This window comes from Pempheris klunzingeri, chromosome 3 (assembly GCF_042242105.1).
Source record: "Pempheris klunzingeri isolate RE-2024b chromosome 3, fPemKlu1.hap1, whole genome shotgun sequence".
Lineage (NCBI taxonomy): Eukaryota > Metazoa > Chordata > Actinopteri > Acropomatiformes > Pempheridae > Pempheris > Pempheris klunzingeri.
Window position 1 is genome coordinate 17000537 of NC_092014.1, and position 19978 is coordinate 17020514.

A 19978-nucleotide genomic window follows, 5' to 3' on the forward strand; every position below is an offset into this window, starting at 1 on the left:
TAATGTGTGTAAACAGATTTTTTTAAACTTACTGAATCCCCAAAAGCTTATTGTAAATGACGAATGATCCAGTGTTGTGTGCAGAATACATATTTATAGCACCTGGCTAGATTGTTTGAGGCAAAGCATCACTGCACATTCATGAGTCAGCCTCGGGTTTGCCCTCCACTAGATGCTCAAGTACACAGCATAACCAGCAGAGCCATGTTTCATGGGTTCTGATCAATTATCAATACTCAAGATATGATGCAATGACTCTTACGCAAACAAAAAGTTGAGTTAAAAAGTAACATGCACTCGAATTTATGAATAAAAACACTTTCATTCTTTGAGAGAACTTTTCAAAAACATACTAAGGTCCTTAAACTTTCATGTGTTTCTGATTGACAGCTGCAGTGAGATCGCATATGCTTCAGCGAACAGTACATTAAATGGGCCATTACTACTATATGCCATTGAAACTGCTGACAATTTCACCTGAAATAATGGGGAAATCATGTGTCACTGTTACTGTAGTCCTCTTGCCGAGTAAGGACTCTTAAAACATTGGTGTTGGCCCTTTAATGTCTTCAAAAAGTACAGCTGGTAGGAGCCACATCACCTGAACACAACCACAGCAAAGTCAGAGCTGCATTATACGCCACAGTTATCTGCAGTTCAGCACTGCTCCCGTGACTGAAAGGGAGAGAGCTCAGAGAGTACATTTTCCTCTCCCTGCCTGTCAGTCAGTCAGTCATGTGTCACTGGCTGTGGATTGGAGGGCACTCATCTCTCTCTATTCGAGAGTACGAGTAGAGACCTCCTGTCAGGGGAAATTAACTCAGCTAAAGGGGCTGCCGAGACTCTCTCTCACACTCACACATCTTTACTTAAGTCACTTTTGGGGTATTTACATAGACTTACATTCATTTCCTGAATACTTACCCTAACCCTAATCGTAACCACTGCTTGCCTAAACCTAAGCCTTCCTCTTCCTCTTTAACTCTAACCCACTGGCCCAAAATTAATGTTTCACCAAGCTTTTGTCCCCATTTGCAGAAGCCGTCCCCGATCAACTGGTCTTTTATTTAAGATCATTTTTTTGGCATTCGGCAAGGACTCAGCCTTAATAAATGGTGTGCAGTCTCCCAGGTGAGCTTCCAGGGCGCCCCCAATCTACTGACCTAGTTGGCGAGTGTCCCTGAAACTGACTACAGATGTGAAAAGTGTTTAAATGTGTAAGTAACCATGTTAAATAAATGTAACATTACTGTACATGTAACAGTACTGATTTGAGCTCACTCACTTTGTTTGTGACAGCACTGCATGATGTGGGCAAAGTAAGGATGGATGTTCGTAGACAGAAACCAGGTTTAATTTTCTTTCACAAACTTCTCTAACCTTAACAGAAGCCTGCTATGAATTACAAATAACTTCCTAGTTCTTGTTCATTTCCTGGCCACTTTCTCATGCTCAATCTCTCTCTCTCTCTCGCTCTCGCTCTCGCTCTCTCCCTCTCTCACACACACACACACACACACACACACACACACACACACACACACACACACACACACACACACACAGTATTTTTGATGTTCAGGGTGAAGCTGCAGGACACAGTACATTTACGTGAGTTGGAACTGATTCTCCAAACAAGCGAATCCTTGGTATCTGTTCCAGCCAGCCTTGTGTGAAGTATGTGTGTGTATGTGTGTGCAGTGCAGCGCACACACAGGCGCACACAGGCACGCACGCACACACTGGACTGGGTGTCACAGGGGATTTTCTGGTGGGTCACCACTTGTCTAAAAGTAGCTAGTTGTGCTTTAATGAGCCAAGAATCTGGAGACTTGAACTTCAACACACACAGTTTGAGAAAAGGTTTAAGAATATAAAGCATCGTACAAGGCCAGTCCCAGGGGCTAATATGATTCAAACAATTCATATTCACCAGGACACGCACACGCGCACACACACACACACACACACACACACGCACATACACACCAGAGGATTGAATCAGAGAAATGGGTGATGGTAAAGGTGATGGCTGCAACTAATGATTATGTCTATCGTCCATTAATTTGACCAGTATTTGATCTATTGCTACAGTAGATAGTAGACCACTGGACCAAAGACAGAAGATATTTTGTAACTTTTATGTAGGAAAAGTAAAATATCTGAGAAGCTCAAACCATTAATTCTTTAAACTTTCTATGGATAGATGTAGACGTAATCGTTGCAGCTCTAAATATCATTGCCGAAAATGTTATTATGTAGCCTTACTCTGTATTCAATCATACATCCAGACCGATTATATTCAGTCAAATTTAATTCTAATGTTGTTTGTTGCGTGGCCCATTTTAGATTATCAGCCAGCCCAGAGGTCACTTTAGACTCCAGCGGCAGAAGGAATGAAAGTATTTGCTGTTGTTTCTGTAAACTGCAAACTAGCGTATAACTCAGAGTGAGGGGGCGAATGACCGTACAGATGAGTTTTGTTTTTGCAAAACAAAAAAAAAAAGATCAAAGAGTTCCATCCATTTGATAATGCCCTGCACTAACTGGCAAGCACCCACTTCAAAGTGCGGTGCTACAGGGAGCCGGGGCGGTAACAGCGGGAGGGAGAGTGGTGCGCGAGGCTGGGCTCGAAGAAAAGCATCGTGGGTGGTGAAAGCGTCAAAATCAAAGTAAGGAGGTCAACGTCTGGCCACATTTTCAGCAGCCGCTCAGCTGTACGACGTGGAATGACTGGTGCCTCTGAGAGGTCAACGCGAGCACACCCCAACCTGGGTGCATCTCTGGGGTAAAGTGGAGCCCCTGCAGACTATCTTTGAAGATGAGAGAAAGTTTGCGCTCTTCTATGAAATGTTGAGCCTTCAAAGATTTTGGCATTAAAATACGTAAGATTGGCGGAGAGAATCAGCTGAAATCCACTCTTGTGGACTGACATCAGTTTGCTTTGTTGCATGAGTAGCTCTTAAAAGCTTTTGATTTGTGGAACATTAATTGTTTATTGCTCTTGGTTCAACAAGAAAACTGATTTGTACACTTGCGTGTCTTTTTCAGTTCACTTTGTTCCAATAGCTCCATAAACCTGGAGATGATAGAAAATTGAGTTTCTATCTGACATTTATTAAACAAACTGTATAATATCCCACGCATTTTCACATCAAATCTACATCAAAATAAAAAGGCACCGTGACAGGGAAACAGTAACCATCCTCAACTATCTTGTTTATTCAGATGGAGATAAAGGCTGGGGCTTTCTGCGCATCTCCCAGGCCATTAAAAATAGATGCCACAAACAGAGTGACAAACAGAGGAAGAGGGGAGGCTTTGACAAAGACTCATTTAAACAACGGCACAACGGAGTGACTTGAGCACTGACTTCCACATTGGGAGCCCAAACCAAAGACAGCCGTGGCTCTAATCGCAAACATTTATTCAGATCAGACAACTCCACTGAAAGCCTCTGAGGACCATCTCTGTGAGATATTAAAAGAACCAGGAAGGAAGAGGAGGGAACAAAGAGAGATCAACCAGGCGATATAGACAATAAAGAGAAGGGAAGGCCAGAGAGAGAGAGACACAGATAGAGACAGAGACAGATGAAGACGCAGCCAGAAACAAAGACACGAAAAGAAGACGCTGCATGATTGAGGGGGAGTGATTGCTCTTTTGGTAGTCTGCATTTAAAAGCAAAGTGACTCCAGCTCCCCAGCGACTACATGAAGTAAAGAGGAGGAGTAGAAGAAAAGAGTGAACAAGGAGGGTAGATGACGGAATAAGTCTCCCGAGTCAGTGGACTGAAACCAGCTCGCACTGAGACAGACTAATGAGACGAGAATACAAATGGATATGTAGCATATTTACACTGAAGAAGTACTGATGAAACCCTGAGTAGAAAACAAATTCCAGACCATTCGGGCATCTTTGTCTATTATTTATCAAATCAGGGTGAGTCGCCGGGGAGAATATCGCCTCCGAGTTTGGAAACAAATTCAATGGTTTCAAATAGGCCATAACTTGTTTATGTGATGTGTTTGTAGTGGAGTGGCCAGTGTTTCATTAAGGCCTCGGAGTGAGAAACTGGTAATGAGTAATGCAAGTGTTAAATAGCACAGTTTGATCTTATTTCTAACATGTTTCTGCTCTACTTCTCTGTTTTATTTCTGCTCTACAATGAGGAAGAATAACAAGAGAATACGGCTGTAAGAGATGGAACACAAAATGTTAAGTGAGGAAATGAGGCTTGTTATGTTATAAAGTAGATATGGACATGAATAGACATCACTGTTCTGTGGTGCAAATATGCCAGAGGCTAATTTAAGGCAGGTTATGATATTATAGAGTAATAGAGAAGGATCATAATGGGGTAAAATGATATAGCACATAATAAAACTGACGGTGGTAATTTGTAAGCATTAGCAGTATATAATACTTTCCCCTTATAACTAGACAAAGAGCATCTGCATTTCAGAGATAGTGATATAACAGAATACAGTATATATACAGTTTATACTGTATGTGAATAAACCTTAATGAGTCTAGCGGTGAAATTTGGCTGTTGCAGTAGCAAGTAACGGCAAAAAAAAGTGGATCTAGACAGAAGCAGGGTAAACATGCGAGCCTAAATATATTTTTAAATACGGGGACAAACAGCATTTAGAGTGTGTGCATAATAGCAACAGTACAGCAGAGCGGATCAGTACATGAGAGGAATATTAGTATGAAGAGAACAATGTGAAAAATATGTAGATATCTAGAGGTGGAAAGAAGATTAGCCGATTAATGTAGTAGTCAACGGACAGAATAAATGTGAAAATTTGCTAATTTTCTGTATTTTACATTATTGTGAATTGAATATCATTGACAGCGAGATGTCACCTTTGTGTCTAGATAATTGTGACATTCATTTTTGACCATATTCTGAAATTGTATATACAATTATTGATCAATTTAAAAAACAAACAAACAATAAAAGTAATCATTAATGACAGCCCTGCACAAAACCGCATATGTATTCACATTAACTAATTGACAGGGATTATAATTGCCATTAGCTATGTTATAACAGGAGTGAGAAACGCCGTTCACTGTGCGTCATATCTGTTGTCACCCATCTCTTCCAGTGACACACACCCACATAGCCACACTGAGGAGGCAGGTAGCCTGCAGTGAAAAATCAAATCTTCTGCTCTTATTTCCTTTCCACACATTTGATCTCTCTATATTTATACCCATCTTACTCAAACTCCCTCAGGTGAATCCCACAGTCCTGCATTTTGAGGTTTGCAGTTACATGATAAGCTTGTTAGCTGGGACGTTACAACCGGTCATGACTCATGGATGCACCGGGAGAAAACAGCTGTAATAGTAAAGCTCCTACTGCACTCAGTGCTCCTACTTGGGGATGAGGTGTGAGTCGAAGAGGTAATTACTGAGCATGTGTATGTGCGTACCTGTGTGTCAGGGTTGTTATAAGGTGATCTTGACTTGGAAAAAAAAAAAAAAAAAGTAGACCATCATCCTCCCCAACTGTTTGGGTACTCATTAAAATTGTATGATCATGAAGAGGAATTTCTAGCACTTTTACAATGAAGATAGCAATGAATATGAATGTGGAACATTTTTTATATATACTATATATACTCAATATACTACACAGAATGAGTGCTGGAGTTTTATGTTGAGCAATTTGGTTACATCTTAGATTCGTTCAAGAAGAACTACAGACTACAGACTGACACGTGAGCAAAGTGTTCTCCACTATTTCATTCCCAACAGCATTTGCAAGCAGTGTTATTGCTAAAGCTGGCCCTGTCCTGAGTAACTGTTTTTCACCCTTAATGTAAGAGGACTTAAAAAAGCTGGAGGGTATAAACACTGTAGGGAATGTTTTGAAATGTTAAAGCCCCTGTAATATTATGTAATAGTTTATAATAATAGCTTTCAGTTACGGTAATCTTGTTCATAGAAGATGATTTGGTGAAAAAAATCAATGTGTGTAAATAATAGTGTGTGTATGTGTGTGTGCACAGTTAGCACAGTTGTATTCCAATGTCCCTACCAGCCTCAGAAGTAAATTCCCCCGAGCGTTGTTTCTCTAATTACCTAATGATATGGCAGCTAATTTGATAATGTCACATAAACACTCGGTTATGTGTGTGTGTGCAAACAGCGTGAGAGAGAATGGGAAAGAGAGTGAGAAAAAGAGGCTGGAGGAGATCTTCAACACACATCGCTCGTCTCTTCTACAAGTGACTCAGTGAACAGATTCAGTGTCGGCCATTTCCGATTAGTCAGGCTGAGAGCATCACGGGAGACGAGGCTCTGCGGGGATACAGTTTGAATCTAAGTGTTCAATCCATCATCCGCCTATGAGGGAATTGCATAATCCCACGAATGAATGGCTGGTCAATCTTGCAGTGTAGTACTGTCAATACAGTACGAGTGTCACAGGCTGACCTTTTTATTGATTGGCTCACACACTAATCTGCTGCTGGTCGACCGTGCGACAGGGCTACTCTCCGGGATGGATGCGGTTCTACATTCAGCCTTTGAACAACATGATCACTTCTCACCCAGAGATGGTGAAATTCAAAATTCACGTCCAAGTCGACCAGTGTTCACTTTGTTATGGATGCCTATTTACTTATTCATGCTTGTTCAAATGTCATGTATATTCTTGTTCTGTAAATTTCTTCCCTCAGCCCACACACAAATAAGCCTTTGCCCATTTGCTGGCTGATTGAAACCAGAGATGGGACGGAGGCGTAGAATGAGAAAGTGAAACTAATCAGAAAGGTTTCATATTGGTTTCAGATTTGGTCATAATTTCATAAACAGTGGAGTCGACTTTCTCATGTGAGGGAGTTGACGATAGCTAATGTGAGGGTTGTAAAAGGCAATCCAAAATGGCTCACTGAAAGTCCATTCATTTCCCACAGAGCTGAGCATCCAGGGGAATAGTCTACAAGCTTGTCAGCCTCGACAATTTGGTGAAACCCGTCATCGGCTGTCAACTACTGATCAATTCATCCAGCCTCGACGATTCCCTGCTGGCGGGATTACATTTTATGAATAATAGTTCCACCTGAAAACTGCAAAATGGATGAGACATCAGTCACAGCTGCCTAAAACATCACAGTTAAGCTTTTACAGATAACACTGAATATCTCAAAATGACCCCCGGAGAACTGGTGAATCCACAGTTTGTGATTCACTCTAAACTCTGAAGTAATTTTGGTGATTTCTCTTCATTTGCATTTAAACTTGGCTGATTAACGCCTGGCAGTTGGTAATGTTGGTATACATTTCATGTAATAACAATGATAAGTACTGATTGTTTTCATTATTGTGTTTTCTATTGATTATTTTCTTGATTGGTTAATTAATTGTTTCATATGAAATATCAAAAAATAGTAATATAATATAATTATAATATATATAATTATATAATTATAATAAAATCATTATAATGAATGTTCTAATTTCCAAGAGCCCAAGGAAATGTATTGAAATAGCTGCTTTTATCCCACAAACACTCCAAAAACCAAAATATTGTTTATGGTTTATGGATAACTAGCATATATGAAAAGGTACAGCAATAAGAAGCAGGAACCAGCTAATTCTTGTCATTTTTTCTTGAAAAATGACTCAGCGGACTGATTAAAGTTCTGACGTAAACATATGACCTTGAAGCTGCACAACATTAACTGAACACAGCCTTACTTATTTACTTACAGTAAATTACTTACAGTAACCTTATTACCCTACCCTGATAAAGTGACCTCCGTCATCAATAGTCAACCTGAGCACCTTTCCATATAGATCAAACATTTGTGACCTGAGCCGCACAGTGGCTCTAATACTTAGCCTGGACCCAAGAGCATCGGAGAGCACGCACTGAGCCAGAGTTCATGTGGTCAGAGTTAACAAACTCTACTTGCTTATCTTCCTTGTAAAAATGGGAGAGTTTGCTGTGTCTGGTTTTGATGGCAGTTTGTTCCAGCACATTGCAGAACAGATTGGTCAGCAAATCCCTGACAACTCCAAGGTAATTTTTTTTCATTTCAAGAAAGAAGTTATCTGTACTGACTGTCTTGTTATTTTGCTCAATGTGGAAACAGGCTGTTCCGTCCTAACTGCTGTTGACTTTGCACCTCACAGCGATACAGAAAAGCTGCACACAGGCTTTCGTCAGGCTTGGTAACAAGCAGCTGAAAGGATTCTTATCAAGGCCAAATTATGGCCTCAACGTACCTCCTGGTCTACAGAAGTGCTTCATGAAAAGCTCTAAAAATATTTTTCTCTCCGGCTATTCCCAAGTTAGTCCTTTCAAATCACCTTAACGTCCAATCACAACACTGAAATCTGAAATGAAACAAGCCTGCCACTTTCTTTAAAATATATCTCCTTATTTAGCATCTTGTTTATCGTGTTTGCATTGTTCACAACGAGGTTACCGAGAGGTCTAGAGTCTATTCAATCATCTGTTAAAGTCGAGAACTTCAGTGTCTGATTCTCCTCATCGGATGATGCAGAGAGCCAGAAGCCAGCGTTGAAGATGAATCCGCTGCATCCTTCACAGGTCTGTCTGACCTACTTTCTCGAGCTACTAATTCTTATCTGCAGGAGAGAAAAATACATTCTCACCTGTGCTGAATATCGCATCTGTTTAATTGTATGTTTGGTACCTTGTGTATTCATACACAACCTCAGGACATTAGATACCCAGAGGGGGAATTTGTGATAGTTTCCAAATTTGCTCTTGTCATGAGCGCTGAGTTTTACACTTTTGAGACAAATGTCTTTCAATTTTTAATTCATTATATCGGGATTAGGATATCAGGATGTCAAATGTCATTTTATCGCCTTTTATCAGCTCAATTTAAAGTGCACAGGCCCACGTTGTGATAGTGAGTTCATGAAGGATGGAGAGTTCATGGAGGATTTGTCTCTGCGACTGTGTGAAAACGAAAAAGCTTTGGTTTGTCATCAATCCTCACAGTTATCCATGCACTTCCTCTTCACTGGGCCAAAGCTATGGCACCTCATCATCTGTTCTGCCCTGAAGTCTGGATAGATGTAAATGTTCCTCTGTGCAGCAATTCATTCTTCTCTCTGGCAAGATGTGGGATTTTTATTTTATCCTAAAAGTCGTTGGAGAGAAAACGTTGGAAAATGAGCCTGGGACTGGCTCTGTCATCTTACAAAGGGGTAAACTGCAGTGAGCCCTTCCTATGTGGATCAGGGATATACGCTCAGGCCGAGAGCATCACAGCCCTCTGTGATCTCAGGAACCCATACAAAGTGGAGATTTGAGGACTGGCTTTGATTCACCAAATCTTCAACTTTGCCTGCTAGGTAAGTATTCCACTTTCCAGGATGCTGAAGTCTGAAGAGCCTGAACACTGTCCTCATTAGAGCCGACATGGCTCAGATCAGAAATAATGTCTTTATTATAACAATAGCTGAAATGAATGTTGATTTGACATCATCTTGAACTTAAAAGGCCAACAAACAAACAATGAGCAACAATTTTAAGTGAAACAAAGCTTTTGAAATAAGTCTGCATGTTTGTCTACACCATGTCTATGCTTCTCACCTGTACTGAGCCTGGAAGTGCTCCTGGACAAAACTGTGCCGATCCCGAGGCTGCTGTGGGATGGTTGAGGTGGGACTGGATGGATCCTCCAAAGAACTGGATCCCTGCAGACAAAGAGACAGAGAAAGAGGGAAAGAAGGGAGACAAATGATCATGTTAGTGGACTGGTATACATTCAACTTTGAACAAAACTGTGCAGGCAGTTTGCCCAAATATGGGCAAAAGTACGAACACACGTCATCATTTTCAGAATGATATCAAACAAGACAACTTGAACACTAGTTTCCTCCATGCCATCTAATAAATAAATTAAAGCTGCAAGTAGGGAAGATTTTTTTTACAAATTAGTTGTCGTCAGTCTAAATTTCAAAATGAGGCTGCGTGCAAGATGTGTATTCCATCTGTATTCAGCGCGTTTGCCCAAATTAATATCATGCATGACAAAAAATCATTTTGTTGCACGGGAAGAGATAATGCGAACTCTACTGGTTGTGAAACAGCACTTTCAACCAGACTTGACTGCAGATATGTACGGAATGACAGATAAAACAATATTACAGCCTCCTGCCCTTTGCCTGCAGTATTTAGAGACAATATATATATAAAAATGAAATCCAGAGTAATGAGGTGTGAGTCTTGAGAAAGCAGTAAGACGGGGCTCACTCAAATGTACTTTTTCAACTGACTACAGAGATAGATGTACAGAAGGAGACAGAAAAAGAGATTTTACAAATAACACAAATAATATTTGTTTCACGGTTGAAAGTGCATCCAATTAAATGGGTGAAAAGGTGATTCATGAAATGTTAGAACAGGGAGGGATTTCATCTGTCTGGGAGAGAAGAGAAGTTTAAATGGAAAACGGTGGAACAATCAACACAGATTGGAGTCACAGAAATATTTGAGATGTCAACCGTTCGCTGTGTCACGCTGATGTCTGCTGAATAAACTAAATGGCTGCGATTCCCCGCATGTTCTGTCAGACTCAGCAGGAGGGCAGACAGACTTCAAAGATAAATGTAAGGATAAAAGAATGAAGGTGATGAATAAAAGATGGACAACCAACACTCGGGAAACAGTGCAACAGATTGCCAAATCTTTATCTTATATAGTTGACATTAAAGCTGTCAGTGAACACTGGGTGGTCATGACTGATTTAACACACACAAACACTTCAGATGAGGTCTGCTGCTACATGTAGATCTGCTGTGGAGTCCTGCGTCATGGCGCTGGTTTGTGTTACTTTTGATCATGTAAGGTCCTGTAAGGTCCTGTAAGGTCCTGTACCTATTCTGGATTTTTGCAGCATAATTTACGATATTGTTTTTGAGCAACAGTGGAAGAGCAAAGCGACAGCAGGGTGTAAAAATATACACAACAACAACAACAGCTTGTAGGGACAGAATTCAGTAACAGGCATCCTTTCTGCAGAGTGATGGGGTGTTTGTCATATATCATCACCAGACAAAATACTGATAGCGAAGGATTGTCGAGGACTTCTCTAGAGTCCAGGGTCTGTCCTTTGGCATTAAAGTCAGACATACTACACGCTCTACCACCACTGCTTTTTCTACTACTTACTTTATGTCTCACCAAATGTCACACTGCTTCTTTGTGCGCGGCAGCATTGTTTAAAGGCCCTGCAGACTCACACGGGTGTTTTCAATTACTCCGTCTAATTAGACCTCTTTGAAATTGGCTGCCCTGACAACAATCAGGTGACACAAGTGAAAGCACCTCTGTTGGGGGACTGTGGGTGTATATGGCTTTAATACAAACCACAATCAGTTCCAGGGGTACAAACCTTTTTTTTTTTTATAGCAGATTGTCACAGCGCTAACCCGTGCTCAGTTATGTTAATATCGTAAGCACATATGGGTGGAGCACACTAAGCTGCTAACACAAGTAATTTCAGAGCATTTCAGTATGCATGCTGGTATCATTCAAATTGTTCAAAACTAAAAACTCTCAATTGATCTATTAATATATTCAATGGAAAGTCATGTACTGGTCATATTTGACCTCAGTTAACTAGAATGTTTGTTAATGAGTTCCCATTCATATTACCTGCTGGTCACAGGTCCAAACAGGAAGTGAGAGCATCCAATGCATTTGGAGGGAACTCAGACTGTAACATCCTGAGTAGATGGAACAGTGTTTTGAGTACTGTACTGTTTTAGTTCTGTAGTACTGTAAATCACCCAAAGTTAATATCTCTATGGACAGTCTAAGTAAAGATTAGAAATAGTTTTGTTGTTTTTACATAGAAATGTTATCTGGCTGTGTTAATTGGTTAAGAACATGAACATGATGCTGCTGCAAAGCTCTACTTAGTGTGTTAATAAAGCCAGATCATTCTGTATTGCAGGTAAGGTCACTGTTTGAGTTACAGGTAAAAAATGTAATATTATATTTTTGTGTTTAGATATAAGGGTCACATAAGAGTTTATGTATTTCATTAGAGGGGAAAGACTCAAACCTCTGGAAATGGTGGCCTGAAACAGATTAGTGGAGATTATCCTTCTGCTATGTTATTTTTGGGACTGTGAATAATGAACACTTTGTAACGTGTTCTGTTTACTCAGGCTAAGGTTTCAAACTTTAACTTTTGAGAAATCATTAAGTGGTCCACGCATACTAATTAGAAAATATAATATTCAGGCTCAAACTCTTCCTGGGACTGAAACATTAAGCAGCAAACAAAGTTATAGTCCACTGAGAAGGTCTGGTCTCTCCACCTTCTCTGGGGAAATGAGCCTTTCTGCACCGGTCTCGCATCGAGTCTTCGGAAATAATGACAATCCAACTTTGATGAAGCTTTGCTATTGTTCAAACAAAATCCAATCACTTCTGCGTGCACCTTGAACAATGGGCTGCTTTTTGGCATCTTTGAAAACTTCTCCAAAGATGGCTCTTTCCAGAATATATAATGAGGCAAAAGCACAAAGCCAAGAAAGCATGTGTGGCAGTTTGTTTTCAAGCTCCACCTCAGCCCATTGCCAGACTTGGCCTTGCCTTCACTTTAATGTTTGTCTCTACTAAGAGGACAAGAACAATATAAAAGCTCATTATCCTTTAAATCATTGAAAAATGCAATTGTAATATTGCTATATTTTTAATACCGTGTTACTAAGTGAAACCACAAGACAAGATTTCCAATTAGTGTTGCTGTGTCTGGCGAGGACAACAAGAGTCAGCGCAATGGAGAGCAGAAAAAGCAGATAAGCTACAACAGCTGTTTGTTTGGGAGCAGTATTTCCATATGCTCACATCTCAGCCATCTGGACAAGTGATAAGTGAGACAAATGCATGTCCATCTTGGTCTTGTGCTATATATGCAAATAAAAATATAATTAAGGGAAAAAAAAATAATAGAGTGATGTCTAAACAAAGCAGAATGAGGTGCCTCTGCCTTAGAGCAAACCTTTAGCAGCTTATCACATGTAATTCACAGTTTAGAAGGACTGTGTAGAGATTGGAAAAAGGATTCATCAGCACCAGGGGGCCGTGCGATGCAGCGGGGGCTATTCGAATTTGTGAGCATCACTTTCACCAAGAGTGCAGAGAGTTGGGTGCCAGAAGGAAAAAAAAAGAAAAAATACCCAAAAAGTTATTCTGAGCACTTGAGATGCAGAGCTCCTCAATCTTGGAAAGACTGCATATGATTTTTGGGGATGATTTTTACAATCTCTGGCAATCATGCAGCAAATAATTTCTCAGCTCCGTCAAGATATTTTTCTATGTGGGCATCTTTTTCATTTTTTCGCTGCGTGAATTTATGAACATGCAACAGAAAAATGGGTTTTATGAATAACAGCGGTCTGTATGTCACATTTGTATATCATGTCTCATTTGTATATCAGAGAACGAGCTGTGACCCACTCTCTTTCACACAATTTTGCCCTCTTTTCTCTGTCTCTGCTCTGGTGAACAATGGAGAACAATCCTCAGACCCCAGAGACAGACTAGGTTACAAGCATCACCATGGAAACCTTGGCCTCATTCCCCCCAATCAACATGTGGGGACGGGGAACTTTTTCATCACTCACAGTGTGGCCTAAAAATAAAGAAAAAGGCTAATCACCAGAGCCATTCGTGTTTGTCTGAACCATTTGCCCTAGAGTCTCTTTAAAGCACCGTGCCGGCGTCCAGTGTAGACTTTTATCTACATTTTATTACATTTCCAAATAAACAAGACAGCAGGTCAACAGCCTCTTAGTCAGACATGAGAATAGGTGAATGGATGACTCCACTGAGTGGGAACCAGAGTACAGGATAGTGATAGGAAGATGGAAACCGTACGTGTGTATCTAACAAAAACATATACTGTAAATATTTTTGGAAAAAAAAGCATACAGTGTGCACAGGTGAAAGACGGGGAGAGACGTGAACATAGAAAGAGCATTGGGTGTGCTGTGCCTCTTTATTTAGCACCAAGGGAATAATGAACACCACCACAATGTTGTTCCAGCTCTCGCTATCGTCTGCCAAAAATAGATGCGGGGGCCGGCCGCAGCAATAACAAGTGAATACTAATATTCAGACACACTAAGCTGTTGAATTGTCACACTGGGTGCAATCCAAAAGAGTCTGAATGCTAACAGATCAACTGCCTCCTGTTGCTTGGGGACAAATTTCCCAGCGGCATCTACATGCCCCTGGCAGTGTAATTGATTTCTTAGATTTACATATCAGGCGTGGTTTCAGCGCGAAGCATGGTCCAGCCTTGTTGTCTACATCCCTGTACTGAACTAAAGACGAGCTGCTTTCAGAAAAAAGCAAAAAGTCTGGAGGAAATATTCAAGGGCTCAGGGACTCTTCCATTTTGCTCATGCTTTTGTGTTCAGGGCCAGTTTTTTTTTATTTATTTTACCCAAACAGCCAGATGCTGGTCGATTGCAACACAAAGTACTGATCTAATAAAGTGTATGAGCCAAAAGCCTGGAGGACGTGTAGCAATGGGTTCTGGGATTCAGACACGTATACTATATTTCAGAGTAAGGACTGAGATATTTGTGATGAGCATTGATAGTAACTTTGGTTCTCTGAGCCCGTATCTATTATCACATGAGGGCCCTAAAATGAGCTACTTTTCAGCTTTAGCAATGGACCCATTCCCAGAATATTAAGCAAGTTTTCTGGTTGTTTCTGGGGTGTAAAAAGAGCTAAGGTCACCTTGAGAAGAACATTGTGTCCTCCGACTCTTTTTGTTCTCCCTCTCTGTTCTGTACTCCTTCCCTGAGCAATGAGAGGTCAAACGGGTACATGTCTTCGCCATCAGCAGAGCACGGCATCATTGCATCAGAGGAGCAGCAAATCCACAAGGACTCATGGGTATTGTGTATCAGCGAGAACATTGCGCTTTCTGCACACACTCTCAAGAACACTCACCCAGGCCTGTGCACATAAACACACAAACACACACGGGCACAAGTGAACACACATAAACTTCAAGGACGCACAGCAACAACCACTGAATTGTTAAATTAGAGACAAGTCATGCCGCCGCCTCAGTCAGCTCTTCTATGTACTGACTGTACGGATGACGTCATAGGGAACAACAAGGCCGCTTGTTGTAGTTTTTTTAATTAACTATATATGATATCAATGAAACATTTATGTATTTTCTCATACATTAAACAAAGCAGTGCTAATGCAGCCATTCAATTACTGGCAATAAGTCAACCTTGTTACTCTGCTGGATCCCATGGGTCTCACCTGGTGGTGGGTGTGTATGTCTGTGTGTGCGTGTAGTCAGCACTGTACGCACACAGCTAAGCTAAAAACAAGAGCAGATTGCTTCTGTTGTTGTCTTGGGATCCAGCATAGCCGCATCATACCTCCCCACCTACAGCTTTCCTATGCCGCTGTCATCTCATCCTTCCTGCCTGTCTCTACCCACTGCACCACTGCAGGACATCACCACACGCAAGAGACAAATATAAGACAAAAGAGACACTCTTGTGGGGTAGAAAATGTCCAAAAAGCAAACACAGGCTTATCAGAAATCATTTAGAAAACACTATGCAAGATAAAGACACAACATTTGGGGCATATACACTAAGTTATGATATTATCCCATCAGAGCTCTTCTGCAGCACAGCGTGAAGGAAGATTAAAATGCCTTCGCAGAGACATACTGCAACTACAAAAGAACAAAGGCCACAGAGTTGTAGAAAATGATAAATGAAGTGTATGCCTCTTCTGACAGTGTCCTAATTCATGAGCAGCAGCGCACAGTCACTGGAGTATGGCATATTCTTCCCTGGGAAGAAAAAAAAAGAATATATATATATATGTATATGTATATATATGTATATATATATCTAAAAATATTGTTAAAACGTTCCAGTGCTGGTTTAACAGGCACCCAGTATGTCAGCAACCATGGTCGCCCTTCCAGTATGGTCTTAACAGAAATCACCCTCCATCAGCACGGAAGTGGGGGCTGTTGGCATAATAACTGAGACTTGTCTTCACTGTGACCTGAGATCTTTTCTTCTCCTCCCAGACTTTTCTCCTCAGAGCCCTCACCTTGGTTCGGGACTCAGTTCTGTGTGATCAGTGAAACATTTCTCCAGTGCAGCCACTGTAAATCTCTCTGGCCCGGTGCCTCTGGCAGAGGCACAGCCTCCCTCCAGAGATCTTCACACTCCAATCCCTACATGAAAACATATGTTGTTATCAAAGTGCTGCTGATTCCCTCATGGCATGCATTCATGTGAGACACTACTGAGGCGCTCCTCTACAGCATGCTGGGGAGTGAGTGGGAGTTTGGCTTGCTGTGTGTGGTTGTATATTTAAAGGTGTGTGTGTGTGTGTGTGTGTGTGTGTGTGTGTGTGTGTGTGTGTGTGTGTGTGTGTGTGTGTGTGTGTGTGTGTGTACTGCATGTAGGGGGCTGTGGTTTCAAAGCAAGCAAAAGAATCTGAAATCACTATAACAATGGGACAGAGTGGGTGTTTGGTGTGTGTGGATGGAAGCGAGTTGTTATAGCTGCAAAACATGAGAACAACAAACCAGGAGAGGCTGGTTGGCCTGGAGGTAGAAAGACTGTCCAATAACCAAAAGGCTGCTGATTCCAATTATGGCACTGACACACTGGTCTACATCTGCTCCCAAACAACCCAGATCAGGAAACAAAATCTTTTTGCAATTTAACACTGACAGCTGGGAAGGTGCCTCTAAAATGTTTTTCACATCATCTTTAATGAAGTGAAACAGATTACTACCGTGGCTGCTTTTCATGGTGGAAAGGATCAAAATGATAATAGAAACTTTGGAACCTTACAGTTAAACCTTAATTCACTCCTTCACTGTCCACCCATATGCTCAGTGTGATTCACACACTGTTGCCACAATATGGCTAAAAATGCCTTTTATGAATCAAGCTTGCTGATTTCTCCTTTTCCCCATCCATACAGCTAAAACTGATTAAAACATCAATTGTGACCTGCATGCTGGAGCTGTCGAGGAGATCGCACCGAAGCAGGAAATGGATGCTGGAATTTGTTTGTCATGTGAGCTTCAGATGAAGTGAATGCGACAGAAATATTCACGAGGCAGTGAAATGTGACTGTACCTGTATAGTTGTGTATTTAGTCTTATTTTGATGAATATTGGCTGTTTTGGATTAGAACAATCAGACAAGTGGATGGACAGTTGGTAGGTGCGTGCATCATGCTATTGCACTGATCAGTTATCTAATCCATTATAACCAATGTGAATCCGAGCTGACCACAGCGTCCTCTCTCTGTAATGAAGGAAACTACAAACTTTTTACAAGTCCACAGCTGATGAATGTTTGATAACTCGAGAGACAGACTTTGCCTGGAGTGCCACTTTAACATACTGTACACTTTCACTTCTTCACTTTTTTTTTTTTAGTCCTGTAGGCCTACTTTTTAACAGCGGCAGCTGCAAAGTATTGATTTCAGTCTTGGTGTCTGTGAATTAATATTTTAACACAAAATTTCACATTTCAGCTTGCTGGAAAATAGCAGTTCTACAATGTGTGACCTGAAGTGACTTATGCAAAATGATAATAAGGAAATTACATTTCTTTTAATAATGGCGTCTGTGTCAGTGTGCTAAATGACCTAGGCTGCAGTTGGGGAGAAAAACATGTCTTTTATTGAGACTAAAAATAATCTCTAAAAAGTAAATGGTGCCCGACTGAGGAAAGACGCTGATTCAGTTATCGTCTCAAAACACATTTCTAATCAACTTGCTGGCTCAAGGGGCTTAACACATTCACCTTAGCTGCCAGCGACTGCTCTGAGTCATCCCTGCACACATGCGCAAAAATGCTAGCTCACACATACACAAGCGTCCACACAGACATGCACATGCACACACTGTCATATATTAACTCGCGTGTGCCGACATACTGTTGCGCCCTTTCTTTTTTTTTTACTGTCTCCCCCCCACACACAAAGGCATGCAGCTCCAAACATGTACTCAGGCAGGCTCATAATGGAGCGCACTTCCTTGAAAATGACTGATTAAATGCTCTTTGGCTCGTGGTCACAAAGAAAGAACGACAACCTCCACTGAGGTGACGAAGCAAAACTGTGACAGCAGAGCATGATAGAAACTTGAATGGGTGGATTTTGAGACACTGCCATGGTTTTTCTCCCAAATGTGTTTTCACCACAGTGAGGCAAAGCACTGCGATCCTGGAGTGCCAAACTCAGCCAGAGCTTCCAGACATATAATCTCACACCGCCATACCCCTGACTGAATGACGGAAGGACTAGAGAAAGCTTCGTGATAAAACCTGGGAAACAGAGTACTGAGCTGAGCCAAAGGCTGCAGTGACTGTGTGCAGTTGTGGGACTGAAACACAACATTTCTGTCTCTTCCAAACTAGCTTGGTTTTCAAGTCAGCGTGAACACACCCAAGGGCACATTTCACACATTTATAGATGATATTTTGGGATCAAAGGTAATTGACTTGATGTCTATAATAAAAGAGGGGTATTTAGTGCATTAACGGGTTGGCATGAAGCTCTGACATCTGAAAGTTAGAATTGGCATCTGAAAAGCACAAACATCAGAACATCAACCTGTGTCACAAATAATGATAAACGAATAGCAGACGTTTTCCATACCAGAAAGTACACAGGCAGACATGTGATACTAAAGAAGTAAAGAATAAGCAAAAAACAAACAAACAAAAAAACAATGAATTTGAAAGAAGGGTACAAAATATACACTAAATACAAATATAGCAAGTGGACCTGGCACAAGGCCGACATTGTTATAGAATATGCACTGCTTCTGGCTCCGTGAAGCCCTAATAAAGCTAAAGCACTTGGCAGGGATTTATGCTTAAAGTGCTTAAATTCAGCGGATCACCCAACAGGATCCATATCAGTGTTAATTTCCAATAAACAGCCTTAATAACAAATGCTTACAACCATATTTCCATAGATCTATAATTAACTGAAAGGACTTAGCAAGATGTTTGTTTTTCTCCACTCTGCTCACCTTCACTTGATCCTTCATTAATGTAGTTTGTGCTGTGAGTTGTGTGTGCAGTTGCTGTTCTATTAAGCACGTTTGTCCTTCTGTGTGTGTTTGTGTGTGTTCTCTGCTGAAGTAGTTTACACTTTAAGCTGCTGGTACCAGCTTGATGTTTTCAGTCTCCTGCAGGAAGGGATGGCGTCTCCCACTGAGTGTGCGAATTAGGCGAGCCAGTGTTGACATAGCTGTTGACTGCTTCGGGGGACAGCCAGATCCACTCTTGTCTTTTATAGAGAGCCTGCCACCAGAGCATTTAAACAGCAGTCATATCAGCACTGGCCAGGCTCTGATAGAAGTGAGCACGTGCGTGTGGTACACCTGAGAGTTTGTCAACACTGTCTGTGGACTTGGGATTTGTTAATTTTAGCTCACTTATTAATTAAACAGTTTCTAATAGCAAATCAAGCTGTGTTGAAAGTTTTTATTTTTTTTCTCAAATTAACAGGCAGCATTTTTCCAGAGGTTGAATAATGAGATGGAGGGAAAGAGAAAGAAGAAAAACACCAATGACGGATCGACACAGACAGAAGGAATATGAGAATAGAGGATACAAAAATTGTTAAGGACAGAGATTAGAAAGTAGAAAATTCAAACGCTACAACATATCAGGAGCATGTTGAGGAAAATTTGTGCAGTCTGTAGTGTTCAACTTAGCTTAAGGGTCTAGAGCCATTCTGGTCACCCAATTATGTTGTCATGCTTTGATGTCCAAGGTGTGACATTTGTGGTTTGATCCAACTAATTTTCTGTCAGTGCATTGTTAATTGTTTAACCAAAAGGTAATCTTAGCCTGAAGTAATAGTCACGGTTTGCTAGTAAACCTAATGATCCATGTAATGTAATTTTGATGTTGCATT

General features: G+C 41.0%; 1 protein-coding gene across 1 annotated transcript in view; it reads right to left on the minus strand.

Moving 5' to 3' along the window:
• The window catches only part of usp43a (ubiquitin specific peptidase 43a), a 101395-nt gene that overhangs the window by 56678 nt on the left and 24739 nt on the right, over window positions 1-19978 (minus strand). The window contains exon 3 of the mRNA XM_070856382.1: window positions 9596-9699. Coding sequence (XP_070712483.1) covers window positions 9596-9699 — 104 coding nt within the window. The remainder of the gene's footprint in view (window positions 1-9595; window positions 9700-19978) is intronic.